The 18573-nt window shown below is 35.3% G+C and overlaps 2 protein-coding genes across 5 annotated transcripts in view; one reads left to right on the top strand and one right to left on the bottom strand.

Moving 5' to 3' along the window:
• The window catches only part of TTC7B (tetratricopeptide repeat domain 7B), a 121886-nt gene that overhangs the window by 41492 nt on the left and 61821 nt on the right, over positions 1–18573 (top strand). For all 4 annotated transcript variants that reach the window (XM_058829755.1, XM_058829751.1, XM_058829754.1 and 1 more), the window contains exons 6-13: positions 1545–1623; positions 3601–3773; positions 7001–7064; positions 11920–12057; positions 15197–15280; positions 16482–16586; positions 17862–17979; positions 18171–18228. In XM_058829755.1, coding sequence (XP_058685738.1) covers positions 1545–1623; positions 3601–3773; positions 7001–7064; positions 11920–12057; positions 15197–15280; positions 16482–16586; positions 17862–17979; positions 18171–18228 — 819 coding nt within the window. The remainder of the gene's footprint in view (positions 1–1544; positions 1624–3600; positions 3774–7000; positions 7065–11919; positions 12058–15196; positions 15281–16481; positions 16587–17861; positions 17980–18170; positions 18229–18573) is intronic.
• DGLUCY (D-glutamate cyclase) overlaps positions 1–18573 on the bottom strand; it is a 220452-nt gene that overhangs the window by 174716 nt on the left and 27163 nt on the right. The gene's annotated exons all lie outside the window — the stretch shown is intronic.

Raw genomic sequence — 18573 nt, 5'->3', positions numbered from 1 at the left:
TTTTGTTACTTGGAAATGCTGCTTCTTTTAAAATGAGCTTTTATACAAAAGTATTTTAGAAGGTGTGCTGATGAATGATGGTGCCTGTGCCAGTGAAAGATGTGTGGAAACTAAAGTTTCTGAAATATCCTGATAATCCTTTATTATGTAAAACAGAGCAGAGATGAGTGCTGTCATGTAATCTGAAGAATAAAATAAATGGGTAGGTCTCTAGGTGAAATCATAGGAGTCCTATAGTAAGATCTCCTGCAGCAAAAACTAGTTTCAGATATTCTGCAACTGAATTCAAAGTAATAGTGTCTGTAAAAAATTGCAGGCTTTTTTGGAATTTGAACAGAAGTGTGGTTCAGAAGTCAGTATTTTAAACAAATTTTTAAATAGAACAGACTAAGGAAGTCAGTTTTAACGTCTGATTTATAGTGCAGTACAATAGTGCTTTTACTTACAGAAAGCTTGCACAATATGTAATATTTCTTGTCTCATTTGGCTCTCTTAGGTAAATGCTACACAACTTGCACATAACATCACACCTTAAGACAACATATGATGTAACAGCAATGATTTGATAAGAAATACACTTAATCAAATAATTTTGCTTTGTAACTAAACTTGAAAGAGTGAAATGGTTGTCCTTTCTGTTGTGTTCACGTTGCAGAATTCAGTTGTTCAGGACAGCAAAAAGCTGTCCTTCACCCAGTCCTTCACCAGTTCAAAGGCAAATTGTATTAGTATAAAATAAAATATTCTCTACTGCTTTTATGTACAATAAAACCTCCAAACAACTCATAAAGAGATGAGAAAAAGGAAAAGCTATAAGACCATTCAATATAATCTATTGTTTAAGAAGTTCAGATCTGCTAAAATAGTTAAATTATTAATGATACCTCTGAGGGTTTTGAATCTCTGCAAAAACTGTTTAGGCAGCAGATGTAGAAGAAGTGTAGATGGAGAAACTTGGGTTGCAGAAGCCACATGAAAAGCCAGTCAGAGTCAAGAACAGAACACTGATCCCTCAGTCCTCTTCTGGTCACACAGTGGATCTTAATGTGTTTGTGCTCTTTCCCTTCTGAAAAGGAGTTCAAAATTTTATGTTTTGTATTGCTTTCAGGGTTACAAGATTTACTCAATCTCCCTGTTTTAAGGTGCCAAGAGGCAGCTCAAATGGATTTTTTTCAAAGTTTATACTTGAAGGCTAATGTAATTGAAAACTAAAACTACAGTAGCAATGAGAACGGCTTCATTTTGTCTTTTTTGTTTTTGAGGTAGTTGCTTCTTTTTTCCTTGCTTTCCCTTGAACTATCTACTGATGATGAAAATGTTTCTTTTTTCAATAAACTGTCAGGGGATGTTATTATAGTAATCAGTGGTGAGGCCCCCAGATGAATATATCTATATCTCTATATATCTGTCTCACAGAAAGACAATGAGGCTATGAAAGGAAAAAAAAAAAAAGGTAGAAGAATTTTAACAACTTTATTGAGTAATATTTTACGGTGTTACTTCATCCAAGTTGGAATGCTGTCAAATTCTATGTTTATATACAGGAACTTGACGAGAGGAGTTGGTAGATTTAGAGAGTTACTAAGAGCTGTCGAAACAAGAACTACACAAAACCTGCGAATGGTAAGTTATATTAAACCACTTTCCTATTTTAGCATCTGAATTTCAGTAGGCAGGGAAAGCATAAATATAGTGGATGAATTAGAGACAAGTAGTTGGATACGTAGCGTATTGATAAGGACCTGTTATCCCACATCTCATAAGGTTACATTTCCTGGCTTAAGTGAGTGATTAAAGTAAAGAATGTTTGGTACCCAGTCTCCCCCCTATTCCTTTTTCTTGTTTGTGGATATAATTAGAACCTGACTGGTCTCTGATTGACCACACTTTCAACCTTAATTATAATTGCCCTACTTACGAGTCAATGTAGTTTCATCTTTTTGTAATGTAGTAAGGGTGAGAATAGAGTGCATAGTTTTTGTGTGGTTTCTATTAAGTTGAAGGCTATCAAGTTATAAAGCCTCTTAAAAGAAAACCATAAAAGCAAAATCATGAAGATTTGTTACTTATATTGTCAGAAGCTTGAATCTTTTATATAATAAAAAGTAGAGGCTTATATCTTTTACTGCCATGTAATTATTTTCAAAATATTCTAGATTAGTTTCCTAATACTGGGCCTTTAAAACTTCCAAACTGTTAGTAAGGAAGGTAAGTGATTTCTTAATTCATTCAATAACTGATTCCTAGTAAATATATTAAAATTATTTAATAATAGACTTTCTATGGAGAGGGATAATATTGCAAATTTTAATAGAAGAGATGAAGGGCCTCTTATGATATAGGAGTTAAGGTGGAAGATGCAGATTATATGGTGCTGTCTGTGACTTAAACATTACACATCTATTTTTGGGAAACGTTACTGGGAAATGCTGTCAATTATGATGCAAATTTACATCTGGTTGAAAATCTTTGAGTTTTCATCATCATGATACATAGTTGGGTCTATGCATGTGTGTGAAACATTAATGGAAGATTACCCTGATAGTTATGAATTATAGGATGACTTAAAAGCTTTAAATTATATTATTTAATTAAATAATATTTATGCATTTCTACAGTTAAATATATGGTGACAATAATAGTTGGTCAAAATAAACCTTTTCATGCTGATTTTCAATCTTGTTTCATTCTTGCTGAGCTTTATCAGTAGCTAACACCAGCACCTTCAAGTACAAGTTGTCAGAAGCCCCATTCAGCCCACAGACCATAAATGTCTGTGGTGGGTTGATCTTGTTTGTTTGCCAGATGCTCACCTAGCTGCTCTCAAACTCTCCTTCCTTAACAGATGAGGAGAAAATAAGATAGAAAAGGTCTGGGACAGGTCCTAGATAAAGGCAGGGAGTTTACTTACCAGTTACTGTCACAGGCAAAATATGATCTTCTTGGAAGAAATTAATTTATTGTCACTTAAAGGAGAGTGGGATGGGGAGGAACAAAGACAAAAACTGAAACACCTTCCTTCCACCCCGTTTTCTCAGGTTTGACTTCAGTCTTTGGCTTCTGACTCTTTTACCTGCCCTCCCTACCCTCCATTCCCTGAGTGGTGCATGAGGGGTGGAGGGCTGTGCTGAGTTCCTCTCAGCTCCTCCTTACTGCTCACACTTTTCCTTGCTCCAGAATGGGGTCCCTCCCTTGGGCTGCAGTTCCTTCAGGGAATATCATCCTGTTTTTCATCATGGTTCTCTTTGCAGGTTGCAGTTTGGACAACTGCTCCAGGTCTGGAGAGGCAGTAGAGGTTATTGAGCATCTTAGGTTATTGATTATCTTAGGAGCAGCAGCTGGGTTGTTTATACTTAACTACCTGGATTTAACTGATAAAACTGAAAAATTTTTTGTTATTGTTGTTATTTTTTTTTTGTGTTTAGAGAATTGAACTGGGTACTTTTACCTTTTAAACAGCATTATGCCTGGTTTGTTGGATGTTGTAGAATAAAAAAATATATTCTATGTAAGTAGTCTTCATTAGAAAAATTCTGAGCATTTTTATAATAGTTTGTATTCAGCATTTCTAGGGAAAATATTTATCTTTTGCTTTTACAGACAATAGCAAGGCAACTTGCAGAAATTTTGTTACGAGGTATGTGTGAACAGAGTTACTGGAATCCACTGGAAGATCCTCCTCACCAATCACCCCTTGATGATCCACTTCGAAAAGGTTCAAATACTAAGAATTATGAGCTCAGTAGAAGACCACGAGTTTACACTGGAGAAAAGTATGGCTAAGTTTCTACCTCTTTTGTTTCTATAATTACAGTTGTTACCCAGTGCACTGGGTAATTTAGTTTACATTTTTGAAACTGTAGAAGGAATTTGGCAATGTGTAGGTGGGTAGATTTCCTGAGGAGAACTAGGGAACCTGTGCTTTTCTGAGTGGAAGTTTGAACTGTATGCATTAGATCTTTTGTTCTCAATTGTAGAATTTTTTTTCTATCCTGGTGTATGTGATAGACTCAATATCTCTTATTATATATGGGATACAAAAGAAAACATGAACTGGGTAGCAAATCAGATGTTGCACATTTTAGAAGCTGTGTGCTGCTTCTAGACATCTATTCTGCTTTATCATAGAAAGGAAAGATGAAACAATATGAAGATTCAAGTTGGTCCAGGAAGCTTTATGAAAAACAAAACATACCTAGAAATTTATCGAGTAGTTTCAAAGCTAGTTTATTTCTCAAGGCAACTACATTTTGGCTAACCATCTTAGATGAGTTTTGGCATTTCTTTATGATTCCACCTTTTTGTTCGGTTTTAATCTTTACTGAATCAGGTAAATGATACTTTTTGGGTTTTTTTTCTGGTATATCTCATGGTGAATTCTAGAATAGCTATGGTATGTTTCTTTCTTCTTGAAAATGTAACTGTTTTTTTTTCCAAACAAATCACCATTAGGGTTAGTGTTAAATATAGATAACCATTTCCTCGAATTTGTAATTTTTCTTTGAAATTAATATCTTGATTACAGAAGTAGCCCTACTTACATAATGGAGGGATGTTTTGTTTTAGGGTTGTTTATATTGTAGCATAAATGCCTACAACATGACACTATTTGAGTTGTTTAGCTGTATTTATTGCAGAGTTCCATTACTGAATCTTTTACACAACATCAAGCCCACATAATTATGGTGGCTTTACTATTATTAAGTAGAGTGGCCTTTATCTTCAAAGACTTCTAGCAGTTCTCCTTCCTGCATCCAGAATAGATGTAGCAGGTTTCTCAGACACAGTCTTTCAAACTTATGTTCTCTATTCTCAACTCATCCTTCATAGCAACACACTTCCTGCAAATGTGGAAGTGAACTTTGTTTAGTTTAGTTCTCTTGTTCTTGGCACGTGCAGGTGAGGAGTTCCACAATTTCAACATAGCATATAATTAAGTCCTTTCATCATGTCAGACTGGTTAATACTATACCACATAAAATATGTCCAGCTAAGTATCTCATTTCCAGCAGTGACTGAAAGCAAGTATCAAAGACAATGATATCTAGGAAATTTCTTCCTAGATATTCTTCTGACCACCAACTCTGAGTCTGCAATGCACTGGTTTTTTTTATGCTGCCTGACATTAGATTACTGCATTGTGTTCTTATGAGGATTATGGATGTAATTTGGCTAATAGCATTTATGATTTTTTTGATCTCTGTGTTATTGCCTCTTCAGTTTTCTTTAACCAGTTCTTCAGCTAATCATAACTTTCATGGTTTGCCTTTGGTTGATAGCCATTTCATGCTTTCAGTTGCCTCTTTTGCCCTATTGCAATGAAATTACTCATGTGCCTGCATCTATCAGGAGAAACAGAAAATGTCTGAGTTCAGTCAGCTCAACTGAGCTTTTTGGTTAGTCAAGTCAAAGAAATTTCTCACTAATTTATGCATGGAAGGGATCTTATTTGAGACAAACATCATCATATCTACAAAAATATGTTTGAATTTGCAAGAGAAAATAATGTTTGCTTTTGTTTTGATAAATGACATTTTAGTAGTTCTCTTTGGGGCAGCATCCCTTCTTTGTCTGAGAGAGTAATTTCTCCAGCAGCATTTTCCAGTAATTATTCTGCTTTCTGGGTTCCATTGTCAGTTGGTCAAGTTAAATCTTCTTCCAGGTTGTTAAGTTCTGCATAGAGGAGTGGATTGTTAAATAAGGAGCACTCTGATGCTTCCTCATCACTCCTCATTCCTTATCGTGGGTGGTTCTTATTCATGACTGTGTTTTGAAATTTCTTTGTTATGTAATAATAAAAATGTATTTTAAGATTTAGAATACTCTTAAAAATCTGGTGAGCAGCTGCATTGATTAAAAAATAAAAATACAACAACGGAACAGCTGCCCTAGGGTCTTAGCTGTTGTATATCACCACAATACACTCACAATGTTGCTTTCAAACTGCCTGGAATTCAGATGTCTTTTATTTTCTATTTTCTTTCAGACATTTAATTACTGCTTATATTTCTAGTGCTTTAAAAAAAACCTTAAAAGAAGTCTTCGTGTCAGATGAGTTTTGTTTCCTGTCTATAATGTATTGTAGTTTAAATACCCATGGGACCATAGGAATTGATAATTAACAATAACAAATTATTTTCTACATTTAAATAGGTAATTGTGGAACTAATGGACTGAATTAAAAGGAAATAGTACTTGTGCTAATTCAGAAACAGTTTAGAGGAAGAATTCTGAAGAGATAAAACACAGTCACTGATTTGGGGGATTTTTTTGTGTGTATTAGAATGGATGAATGAATTCCTGTCAGTACCTGTCCACCAGCATAGAAGAGTGTTCAGAAAGCATCTGGTATTTAGAGAAATCAGTAAAGTCTGGAAACTAGTCCTGTGCAAACAATCAACATTAAATTAGAAGGAAGTGTACTTCATTACAAGCAAACAATTCTACTCCTTGGAACTAAGAGTGGTTATGGCAAATGGTTAGAGATTGTCATGGATGTATTTAAAAATATTCATAGCTATTGAATGCGTCATGAAAAAATTCTCAAGCATATCTCATGAAAGACTGATAGAAGTATTTCTCCACATATTGCCTAAAATACAAAAGTTCTCCTGCTCTCGTGTGAGAGTTTCCTCTTGCCAGTAATTGAATCGGTGATGTAAATTTAGCTCAGACAGCCTAGCAGTAAGAGGCTAGTTAAACTATGGGTTTAGTGTTTACAGTTGTCAAATTATGTTCAATTTTGGGATATTTGAATGAGTTTAACTTTGACAGCTGTGGTAGTTTTGTTCTTTTATTATGTTCAGCCAACTTTTCTGAAATGCAAATATGAAGCATTGCAAAGAAATGCATTTTAACCAATTGATTTTTCTATGCAAGTTACTTTCTGTTTTCTTTTTTGGACATTTTCCAGTTTTTACAGTGCTTTTAATATATATGTGTGAACTATTCATAAAAGTAATGTGTTCTGCTTAAGTAATTAAATTCTCATTTTGAACAGCATCTTCTGTCCTCAAGAAAATACAGAAGAAGCCTTACTATTGCTGCTTATTAGTGAATCTATGGTAGGTAAAATACAGTGAATATGCATTTGCTGAATGTGTGTGCTTTCCTTGTTTTTTGTGTTTGTTTTTGTTTTCTTGTTTTGTTTTGGTTTGTTTTTTTTTAATTAAAATAGGACATTTTTTTCCCCCATACCTTTTTCTTGTCTTTCATTTTCTTTTAGGATGGCAGGCAGTTATTTCAAGTTTTTGTTCCTCTGAGCCATCGAGATAAGGTCTGCAAGTGTTAGGGAGTTTTTCTCCTTTGGACTGGCCGTGCCCAGCCTTCTTCCAGCCATAGGCAAGTGAGCAAGCCAGGTCCTTCATTTGGCATCAATTATCAGTATGAACCACTGTGCTGTTCAAACAGACACAAAATCTAAGTTATTTTTCTTGTAAAAAGCAAATAAAAAACTACTAGAAGAGCATAATAAACAACATCAAAAAATACATTATGCATTACATAAGTAATGTGCATATACAAAAGTTCCATTATACATTAAACTTCAGTTACTCAAATTTGTAAATGATTTTTGATGATACTGACATTCAGTCTTTGCTACTGGATTATTTTTAAATGTCCCCATTTCCTCAATAAATGATTCCTTTCAATGGTCTACTTGTGCCCTTTAACAACCTTCCATATTTTCTGCTAGTTATCAATCAACTGTCACATACATTCTCATACCATGTCAGTTTTATGTTCTCAGACAAAATGAAATGCTGGAACTTTCGCTGTTTTTGTAACAGTCTCAGGCATCATGCCGTCTGTCTCACTGCACATCAATGAGCTGTAGTCTTTTAAGTTCTAGAGGTTATCCAAATGCTTACATGTTTTGGCATAATTTCTGTTTCTCTACAGTCAAATAGGATCAGAACATTTTAGTGAACATTGTGCTAGTTTAACTGTTTTAAAGTGGCAGATACTTACATTGTAGAGCTACCTGCTTCTTTATTCCTAGTGATCTGCCTTGCAATGTTTGTGACAGAATCTAGAAATTCTGTCTGGATTCTGATTCTTGTAGTCCCAAAAAATCGGCTGAGCAAACATTTCCACGTATCTTACGTTGGTTTTGCTGCAGTATATACTTTCCACTGGGAGGTGCTGCCTGTGTCTGTGTAATGTGCCTGAGCAACAGTGAAGATGTAGAGAATTCTGATGGGAACTGTGGTCTTGGTGTGAAGTGAAAGCAGTCCCAGTTCTGCAAGATCTGACTACTGATTGCTGTGTTTGCATGTGTAGTTCCTTGTGTATCATCATTAAGAAGCCAAAAACCAGATTAAAAGTACTGCCTTGTTAAGTGTCATTTCAGGTTACTTACAGCTTTTCCTTTGTGAATCAGATCTGCCTAATTATATCAAATGCTGTCACTGTAGAGCATATACCTTTAGCAAGCTTTCAATTTTTTTTTTTTTTAACAGTAATTATTGCAGATTATTTCAGGCAAAAGAGTTTGTTTCGGGGGAGTATAAAGTCTTTGACATGATTGACTTACTTTGGCTAAGTAATTTGTTCAAATTACTTTTGGAGGGGGTAAAGGGGAAGATTGAGCATAAAAATATTCATAATTACAAACTTACTTTTCTGAGAGTTGGGACCTGTTATTTCAGCTTCAGTGCACGCTAACTTTCTAGCTGTAGTAGTTGTGAAATAGTATGTGATTTATGATTCTGGAACCAGTATTTGGGAAAGAAATAACACTTAGGGAAGACTAACAGTTGGTGTTTTGCTATACTACTGTGTTATTAAAGTAGTATGATCCCTTACTTGTGTTGTCTGTGAATTAGTAAGAAAACACCCCAATCAAGGCCAGGTTGGACAGGGCTCTGAGCAACCTGGTCTGGTGGAACGGGTCCCTCCCATGACAGGATGATCTTTAAAAGATCCCTTCCAACCCAAACCATCCTGTGGTTCTATGTTAACAGTGCATATATGTATTGCTGCTTGTCAGGTGAGTTGTGGTAACAGAATCACAGAATGATTATATTTGGAAGGGACTTCTGGAGGTCATTTTGTCCAGCTCCCTTGCTCACTTGGGGCCATCTGGAGCAGGCTGCATTTCTCTCCAGACATCTTTTGAGTATCTCCAATGAGAGAGATTCCACTTCCTGAGCAGCCTGTGCCACTGCTCATTAACCCTCACAGCAAAAAAAAAAGGTTCCTGATCTTCAGAGGGGACCTTCAGTGTTTCAGTTCATGCCCATTGCCTCTAGTCCTGTCACTGGACACCACTGGCAGGGGCCTGCCCCTTCCTTGTATATCCCTTCAGATATTTGATAAGGCTTCCCTCCTGAGCATTGTCTTTTCCAGGCTGAAGAGTCACAGCTCTCTCAGCCTTTCCTCATAAAAGAGATACTCTGGTGTCATCCTAGTGCTACAGAATCCTATACTTGTTGGTTTCTCTCTGGTAGCTCCATGTCTCTTGTACTAGAGAGTCCAGAACTGGATCCAGTACTGCAGGTGTTGCCTCACCAGTACTGAGCAGAGGGGAAGGTTCACTGCCCTCAACCTGCTGGCAGCACTCCTGCAGATGCTGCCTGGGCCATCAATAGCCTTTTTTCCAGCTTCAGCACCTTGCTGGCTCCTGCTCACCTCGGGTGTCCACCAGGACTGCCAAGTGCTGTCAAGCTGCCTTTGAGCTGGGGAGCACCCCAGCTGGGTTTGGTATGGTGCCTGGGTTTGTTCCCTCCCGGGTGCAGGATTTTGCTGAAGGCTCCTGTCAGCTCATCCTAGCAGCCTGTTGAGGTCCCTCTGGATGGCAGCACAGCCCTTTGGCATATCAATTCAGAAAAACATGCTTGGGATCAGGCCCAGTATCAATCTCTGGGACACACTGCTAGTTACTGGCCTCCAACTAGACTTTGTGTCACTGATCACCACCTCCTGGGCTCAGCTTTGTGTGAGATTCTTAACCAGTGGAAAAATGGCTGAACAGATCCTTCTTTCTTCTGAGGCTGCACTGATTTACACTGCTCAATTGTGTTACAGGCTCAAAGTGTGTAAGTGTGGCCAGATGACACATTGCAGTTTAACTGTCACCTTAGAGTGTCTGAGACCATGGCAGCTCTGAAATACTGAGCACTTAAGTTCCTATGTATTTTCTGTCCTATAATTATCAAGAAAATTATTGTTCAAACACACAAGATATCTGTAATAATTAAGAGACATCCTTGTGCATTGGCATTGTCAACCACTGTTTCACAAGAAGTGCTAGTTCACAGCTTGTTCAAAACTTGCAAGGAGCTGAGTCAAATAGTGATTAGAGGTGGAGTTAAAAATAATTTCTTGAAGTTCACTAAATATTTATGCAGTGTAAAAAGTAAAAGCCAAGGACTTCTTGATCAAAAGAAAGCAAAATGTCTGTCTAGGGGTGTATGTGTGTGCATGTGTGGGGTTGTTTCAAATGAAAATGTGGATTATTCAGTTGATAATTCCTGAGATGTCTGTGTATTTTACACTCCATGTATCTCTTTGAAAAAATTTCAATATTTAATTATTCTGATTTTAAAGATGTACTGAATTTGTTCAGAGCTTAAAATGTTACCCTGTTAAACTGGAGAAAAAATTTATTATCTCTTATTGTGTGTCATTTTTTACATCTGAAAGAGGGGAAAATTAGTTTCCTATTAAAATTTAGTGTTTTTAAGTAAATGTACTAAGGGGGCCATGCCCTGTGAAATTAAAAATAAGGAGGGGGATAAGGAGAGAGAAGTATCTTTACTGATTGCAGACTAGCAGATATGCTAGCATTTGTACCAACAGGAATATTAAACAACAAGAAAACTAGAAATAGATAGCATAGCAAGATAATGTGTTTTCAGAGGCTTGTGGTAAAGTGGGAGGAGCACTGGGTAGTTCAGTGAGTTACTAACTACTCTGAGACCTGAATTTTGTTCTTTGCTCTTGAACATGATTTCTCTGTGAACACGGTCAATTAATTGAGTCCATTTTTAGCTCAGCTTTCTTCCTTCCCAAAAGGAACACTTTACTTAAGGAATTAGGTTTTGCCATGTACTGTTGCCCTGAAAACTCAGCTTCCGAGCTTGCTGACATGGTTTTCTAAAGACTTTCCCAGGACAGTAACTATAAACATAGATATGTGTACATTCTTTCTGTTACACGTCTTGTGATGGACATCTCTCATGGCCAGTGCAGTGGGAAAGTGTTATCCTGACCATCCAATCCCTGGCCATGGTCAGGAGCCTGGGAGGAAAAATAAACTCTCTCTTCTTTTCACTACACCTCGACCTGTGTCCGTGTGATCTCTTCATCACCAGCGGCAGCAATGTACCTTTCACAAAACATGTTTGAAAGTACAAGCCCCTGCTGCAAACACAGCCTGGTTCCAAAGCTGTGCCCAGAACCAAGATCAGTTTTCACTTCTCAGTAGTAACTCCTGAAGGTAATTATGGGTTATCCTGGGCATGTTACCATTCCCAAGTGAGATGACCATGTCATAATGCTGTGAAAAGGAGTTGATTGCTTTATTTTATGAAAGCTGGAATAGAGGATTTGAAGATCCTTTTAATATGTTTTACTAGCATACAAAAAATAAAAAGAAATTTTCATAGATGAATATCCATTGTATTGAAAATATACTTTTTTTTTTTTTCTGAGAACTCATCAATAATTTTAAATACATTACTTAGATTATGGAATTAGAATGAAGTAATTAAAAAGGTCCATGTAGAAACATCAATCTTGCCACTAACATATAAAATTGGTAATTCTTTCTATCTGTAAGTTAGTATCAGATCTCTTTGTATCCCTTATAGCAACTACTGACTGTGAGATTGAGTAGAATGGTAGTTTCTTGAGTGAAAATATGGCTTGAATTATAATGGTTGACTTGGTTTCTTTCTTTGTGGTGTGTTTCAGGCTAACCGTGATGCTGTACTGAGCAGAATACCAGAACACAAGAATGATCGTATCATCAGTTTGCAAAGTGCATCTGTAGTCTATGATTTACTTACAATAGCCTTGGGAAGAAGAGGCCAATATGAAATGCTTTCAGAGGTTTGTTGATTGCAGTGAATATTCATCTGTGTCATGTTGCTGTATTCTGTTAATCATGTTAATTGTGGTAGTAAGAAAGGGCTGAAACAAATATAGGACACTTATTCTGACTGCTTTATATTTATAAATACAGGAGATAGTTTCCACTTGGAGTGTTTGGTTGGTTTTATTTTTTTAGGTGGGGTTTTTTTGTTTGTTTATTTGTTTGTTTTAATCTAGCATCTTTTAGTCTAGCATCTTTGTAGTAATATTCCAACAAAATAGTGTGTATATTCTTTTGAAATTTTCTTTTTGAAAAAACCAAAATAATTCCACAATGAAAAATACTTTCAGTACAGAATAATTAAAATGTATTTGTCATATATACACAAAGCATATTTCCTGAATATGAAAAAAATCATCTTATGAAGACCTGATGTAATAAACAATACTTATTTTAGCATACAGATATTCTAGATACACAGCTGCAGCAGGATCTTAACAGTAAATTATTAGAACATTTAATTTCCTCTTATCTTTGTCATCCAAAGCAGAAAAACATAAGGAAAACATAGACTTTAAGAAGCTCTCACAGTTTAGTGAGTAGAAGATATCTGCCCTCAAATTCTGCTGCTGATAGTCAGTAACTTTTATAATTTGAAGTATTACAATAAACACATATTCAGAACTGTTAAAACATTCTGTTCCATTATATAATAGGCATTTAATTTTTTAGGGCTTCATTCTCTTTGAGCGGATTTTGATTGCTGTAGTGGAGTTGTTTTAGATTAAATCAGAAATTGGGAAATTATTCTAACTATGGAAATGGTATTCACCCACCAGTTCCAATATCTTATTGCTGCCTTCTGGTTTTGCTATAGCTGATTCCTTACAGAAGTAGCTGGTTGTTATATAAGAATATTAAATGATCAAAAATCTGTCTCATCCTTGTTAAACTGTTCTAATGCCAAGTCACGTTCTTGTTCACATTCACGTTAACTGAAAAGGGTTCATGTTTCTATCGAGTTTGTATATAATGGGCTTTCAATTTCTTAGGGAAGCTTCAACTAGATGAAGGAATTTTGTACTGTCAATTCTGTCCTAAATTCTGTCCTAAACAAACATACTCTGATTGTAACCAAGTTCGTTTTTAAGCTTTGTAGGATGTATAATACTGAGCTTGTAAGTATCCTACTAGAAGAGATGTCTTCTAGACCATAAATTTTCCTACATTTTCCTAATTTCATCTTTCAGCTCCCTAACTTCAAGCATACAGTTTTTGGGAGATCATAGTGATAAACAACCAAATTCAGTTTAGTGCTTGACATAGCCAGTTCATATAGTGATTTGTGATTATTTACAAGGTGATATCAACAATGGCATTTTCTGTGGGAGAGGGATTGTGCTGAATGTGTTTTCAAGTAGTTAAGTCAGTTGCCATTATCCTGAGCATTAACTTCCAACCTGTCTGGTGACTATTGCTTGTTGTGTATTTCTTGTTAGAAATCTGTAGGTCTTTGAAATTCCTTGTTGTGACTTTGTTCAGAAGAACCCAGGGTAAGAGGTGTTCATGTTCTTGCATAGGTCACAAACATCCATCCATTTATCCCTCACCCCAACATACACTAAGGGCAAGTTTTGTCATCTTACAAAGAAAAGAAAAAACACATAACTTGTCACTTTTCTTACAGAGCAGGGCCAAGTAAATAGAACTTGAAGTTAGGTAAAAAAGGAATGGTAGATATTAGTATGTTCCAACTCAAGCCTTTCAGGATAATTTACAGTTGTGTCCTGTGCCCTTATAATTGCAAAATTATAAAATCCTGAAGTATCAATTTCTGAAACTTCATTTTCTGCAGTTAGAATTGGTGATTCATTTTTAATTGAGCAAGTTGTAGAAAAGAAATTTTATGTTTTTTGCAGTACAGTGAGCCATCTCTGTGATGTATCTAAAATAAAAGAAGCAATCACACATAAGTTGTTTCTTTCTGTGCTCTTTTTGTTTCCACTTATGAAAAGTCCAATGGAAAAATAAATTCTATCTTACTTTTCATAGAAGACATTTAATTAACTTACTACACAAGCAATTTGACAATGAACCTTTGGCAGCAATATTAGAAAGTATTTCTAAATCATGTAAAATCATAACATAATTCCTTTGCAATAATTAATGAAAATTCTATTATGTAATAGTCTTGATACTGGACATTATGTAGTAGGATAAATTCTAGTATACATTACTTACATGTAGCAGATAATGCACGTCTGTTTTGTTTCCTCTTCAGTGCTGTGCTTTGCTTCAGATTCTGGTGTAGTGTGGAAACACATTGTGCACCTGATTGTGCTTTCTGTAATGTTAAGGCCGAGTTTGTATGGGAAAAATAATTCATGTTTTTATGGTTTAGCGTATACACTGTAGCTGTCAGAGCAGAAAGCTGCTTCATATAATTGGACCATGCAGACTACAAAATTAATTCCTCAATCAGTTTATTCCAGGAAAGTGTTTTACCTTTCTACTATATAGAACTGGCCTGATTAGTTAAATTTAACCTAGTAAAATGAAATAATTCTTTTTGACAACAGCAGGTATGAAACATTCAAAATTAGCATATAATGCTAATTTCATTTTTTAATCTCAGTGTATTAATAATGAATTTCCTTTTGGCATTCAATTAGTTCACTTAAAATCTCAACAGAATATGGAGTGTGAAATTAAAATTTTTACAAATAGAAATAATACTTCAAGATGAATCTTTATGTACCACCCCTCCTTTTAAATGGCACTTGCAAATGCTTGTGGTACCACTGCGTATTAAGTATTTACAACTTAGGAAGAGAGTGTGTACAATTTTCCTTTTCTCTCAAGACTTATCTCCTACTTTTTACAGATGATAGCTTCAGCGATATTCATCATTCCTTCTTTCAGACTACATAATACAGTACCAGCAGGAGTATTTAAACAAGCATAGTAAATGGGAAATCAGTTTTCTCCTACATTCTTTTCCATATAAAATCTGGCAGCTATTTTCATGTATTTGAATAATTTAATTTTTTTATTACATGTATGTTAGATACGAGTCTATAGAAAATCTTAATACTAGTATATATTCTCAGTAATTGAATAATACCACCTTAAATAACAATTTTCCCCCATATTTAGTGTTTAGAAAGAGCCATGAAGTTTGCGTTTGAAGAGTTCCATCTCTGGTATCAGTTTGCATTGTCCTTGATGGCAGCAGGAAAAGTAAGTCTGAATTTTTTCAAATAATTCTTGTATTGATGGCATTTGATAACAATATTTAGCACTTAAATAATTTTCATCTGTAGTGTTTTTGAAAATAATTCTAATCCTTGAATCAACTAAGTATGCCGTAGGTCTGAATTTATTCCAAGTGCTGTACAATGAATGTTGTTATTTGAATAGTTTCTAACTTAGGTGATGATAACAACTATCTTGCCAATAATCTTAAAATAAGCTGATTGAATACAAGCAGTGATTTATACTAGATCCTATTATCCTGTAAAACTTGTTTAAATGTGCTTTTGATGACTTAATTTATTTTATACTTAGGTACAAATTAATGCTGATTCGTGACGCTCTTCCTTTTTTTTTTTCCTTTTGAAATTTCTGACTTTATCTTCTTTAATATTGCTGCCTTTGAGACTGTATTCTGTGCAACTAATGGATTTTTTAAAAAATTTATAGAAACTAGGAACTTAACTTTGAGATGCAATTCTGTTTTTAGTTCTTTTTGCTTTTTGCCATCATGTTACAGAAAATGCATTAATTATGTAATGTAAACAACTAATTTTCTAAAATATCATTCCCAGTGGGGATATTTCGCTTATTTTAAGAATGGGGCAAAGGAATGTGTTTTCCTTAGAAGATATTTTAGAGGCACATGGGTTCTGAAGAGACTTGGTTCTTTTTCCAACTCTATTTACTTTGAATTATCTTCCAAACTGTGTTTGGATGGAGGCAAATGAGTTAAAGAGGAGCAGTGCCATTCTATCTTATATCAGACCTATTCCTGTGTGCTGTTTTAACTCCCAGAGAACACTAAAACACTGCTTGTTTAGGAAACTCTGTCCCATTCCTTCTCTTTCATTTGCCTGGATCAAATGCTGTGAGTTTACAGGCCTAGCAAAATTTTAAATGCATCTCAAATCTCTGTTGTGAATTGTGTAACACTGGAATTACATTCTTAGCAGACATTTCTCTGGGGATGCTTAATGAAAGTTGGTAGGAGTTAAATAACAATAGCAGTGCCCAAAGTCTTGTCTTTTCACTGGCTTGAGGAGCTTTGACCAATTGTGTAGTAATGCCACCAAATGTGTAGTAATGTCTCCTTCACAAAGGAAAATGTAGTAAATGGTGGAAACAGGAATCTTCTGTGAAACATATTTATGGTTTTAGTAATTTAAATGGAAAATGTTTTAAACAGTCTGCTCGAGCTGTTAAAGTCTTGAAGGAATGTATACGTTTGAAACCAGATGATGCAACTATTCCACTCCTTGCTGCAAAGCTCTGCATGGGATCTCTGCACTGGGTAAGCTTTGCCCTCTGTCTTCTCATCAAGTACTAAAATCTTGATTTAGAGATGTAGCAAAGACTTCTGCACAGTGACTACATGCACTTGGCATATCTGAAAACACAGCATGGATATGTATATGCACATGTACATCCCTGTTTGAATAGCTAATTTGAAATACTTGACAGTGGTTATGTTTATCAAGGTAGCATATTCTGATACTGGTTTAAGACATAGCTTAAAATATATGGTAATTGAAACATTGGATCAAAAATGCAAGATATAATTCTATTATTTTCTGTAAGAAGAAAATAACTTTCTGGAAGATAATGAAGCAAATCTCTTATAATCAAGAGACTCTGATGATATCATGTTTGCAGGCAACTATGGTTTATGAATTTGTAGTAGGGACAATTGGGTATTTTAGATAAACTTGAAATGGGTCTATCTGTACAAAAATCATTAAAGTGATCAAAGATCATCATGTTGTTTTCAAGATAGTTGTGTAATTTTTAGAAGAATGAGTATATTTAAAAAAGAAAGAAAAGAGAAGAGGAAGGTCACATATAGAAATTGAGAAAGTGGTGTAGTAGCGCAAACATGACTTGTTGAGGCTGACAAAATACAGCCCTAATTAAGGTATATCCTAGTTCTGTGAGTTGTTCCCTATGGATTGAGTCCATATGGTGTAGCTTACTGCACTTAGCGTTTACAGTCACTGGAATGGATTCAGATGGGCTTTTTTTCTTTCTAGATTATTAAATAGTGTGCTAGCATGGCAATTAAACCTTGATTTTTTACGTGTTTCTCGGTTTATGAGTTTGCATCCATTCAGCAATGCAATATTCGAGGCAGAGTTCTGCATGGATATACTGGATTTTTACAGGGTTAGAGCCATAGTTCTTGTGATTGATTTTTCTAAATAGATGGTTCATGGGTCAAGAACTCTATTTATAAAGTGCAAAAATGGTAGTTGGCATATATGGACCAGAAATACCTTTTTTATTAAAAAAAAAAAAAAGAAAAGAAAAAAAGAAAAAAGGCAAAAGCACAGTAAGTGTGCTTTGTGCCAGGTTTCTCTCAGTCATAGGAATAGGCTTAAAATCTGTGATATTTACTCAGTATTTAGCAAGAAAAGTAAGTCTAATGGAAAATGAAATAGTCCTTCAAAGCAATCATGGCTGAAATTTTAACAATTTCAGTGTGCATAATACACATTCTGAGCATTCTTACCATTATAATGTGAGATTTAGTTAGTTTTTGACTTATGTGGATGTTTTGTAATATTTTCAGTTGGAAGAAGCTGAAAGATTTGCCAAAGCAGTTGTTGATCTTGGGGACAAAACGTCAGAGTTCAAAGCAAAAGGCTACTTGGCACTGGGATTGACTTACAGTCTGCAGGCCACTGATGGTAAGATAGGAATAAGCATTCACATTTGGAAGTTCCCATGCTGCCTAAAAAAGGCTACCTGGCAGAATGGTAGACATTAAAGCTTCTGTGTGAAACCATTTTTTCAGTCAATGTATTAAAGCTTCTTCAATTAGTGTGTGGAATGATATCTCATCATCATTTACATCACTGATTAAATATATCCTTTTTAGCATCTTTGCGAGGGGTGCAAGAGGTCTTGCAGAGAAAGGCTCTTCTTGCATTTCAGAGGTGAGTGGGTGTTGATCTTTCCATTTTCTCCTGCTATATGTAGTGCAAAGCTTTTATTATATGCTAAAAAGAGAGACTTGTAAAAGATCGTGTAATGACAACTTCACCTCTGGGAGTCTCCCATCATGAGAACAGAATGTATTTCTTTAGCATTTATTTCCATCATTTTCTGCCAACATTATCCAAATTGATTTCTAAGGATTTCCCTTTATTTAAAGGCATTTGTGTTGCTCTCTAGTATAAAATATTTGCTCAAATATTCTGATCTAGATGGAAAAAACCACACAATGTAAGGTTTCAAGTCGTTGTTCAATGAGATAGTGTTTCTAAGAGGTGTCCACTGAT

The sequence above is a fragment of the Poecile atricapillus genome, chromosome 1 (genome assembly GCF_030490865.1).
Source record: "Poecile atricapillus isolate bPoeAtr1 chromosome 1, bPoeAtr1.hap1, whole genome shotgun sequence".
Classification (NCBI taxonomy): domain Eukaryota; kingdom Metazoa; phylum Chordata; class Aves; order Passeriformes; family Paridae; genus Poecile; species Poecile atricapillus.
Note: the sequence above shows the minus strand (reverse complement) of the source record. Positions and strands in the feature narration are given on the sequence as shown.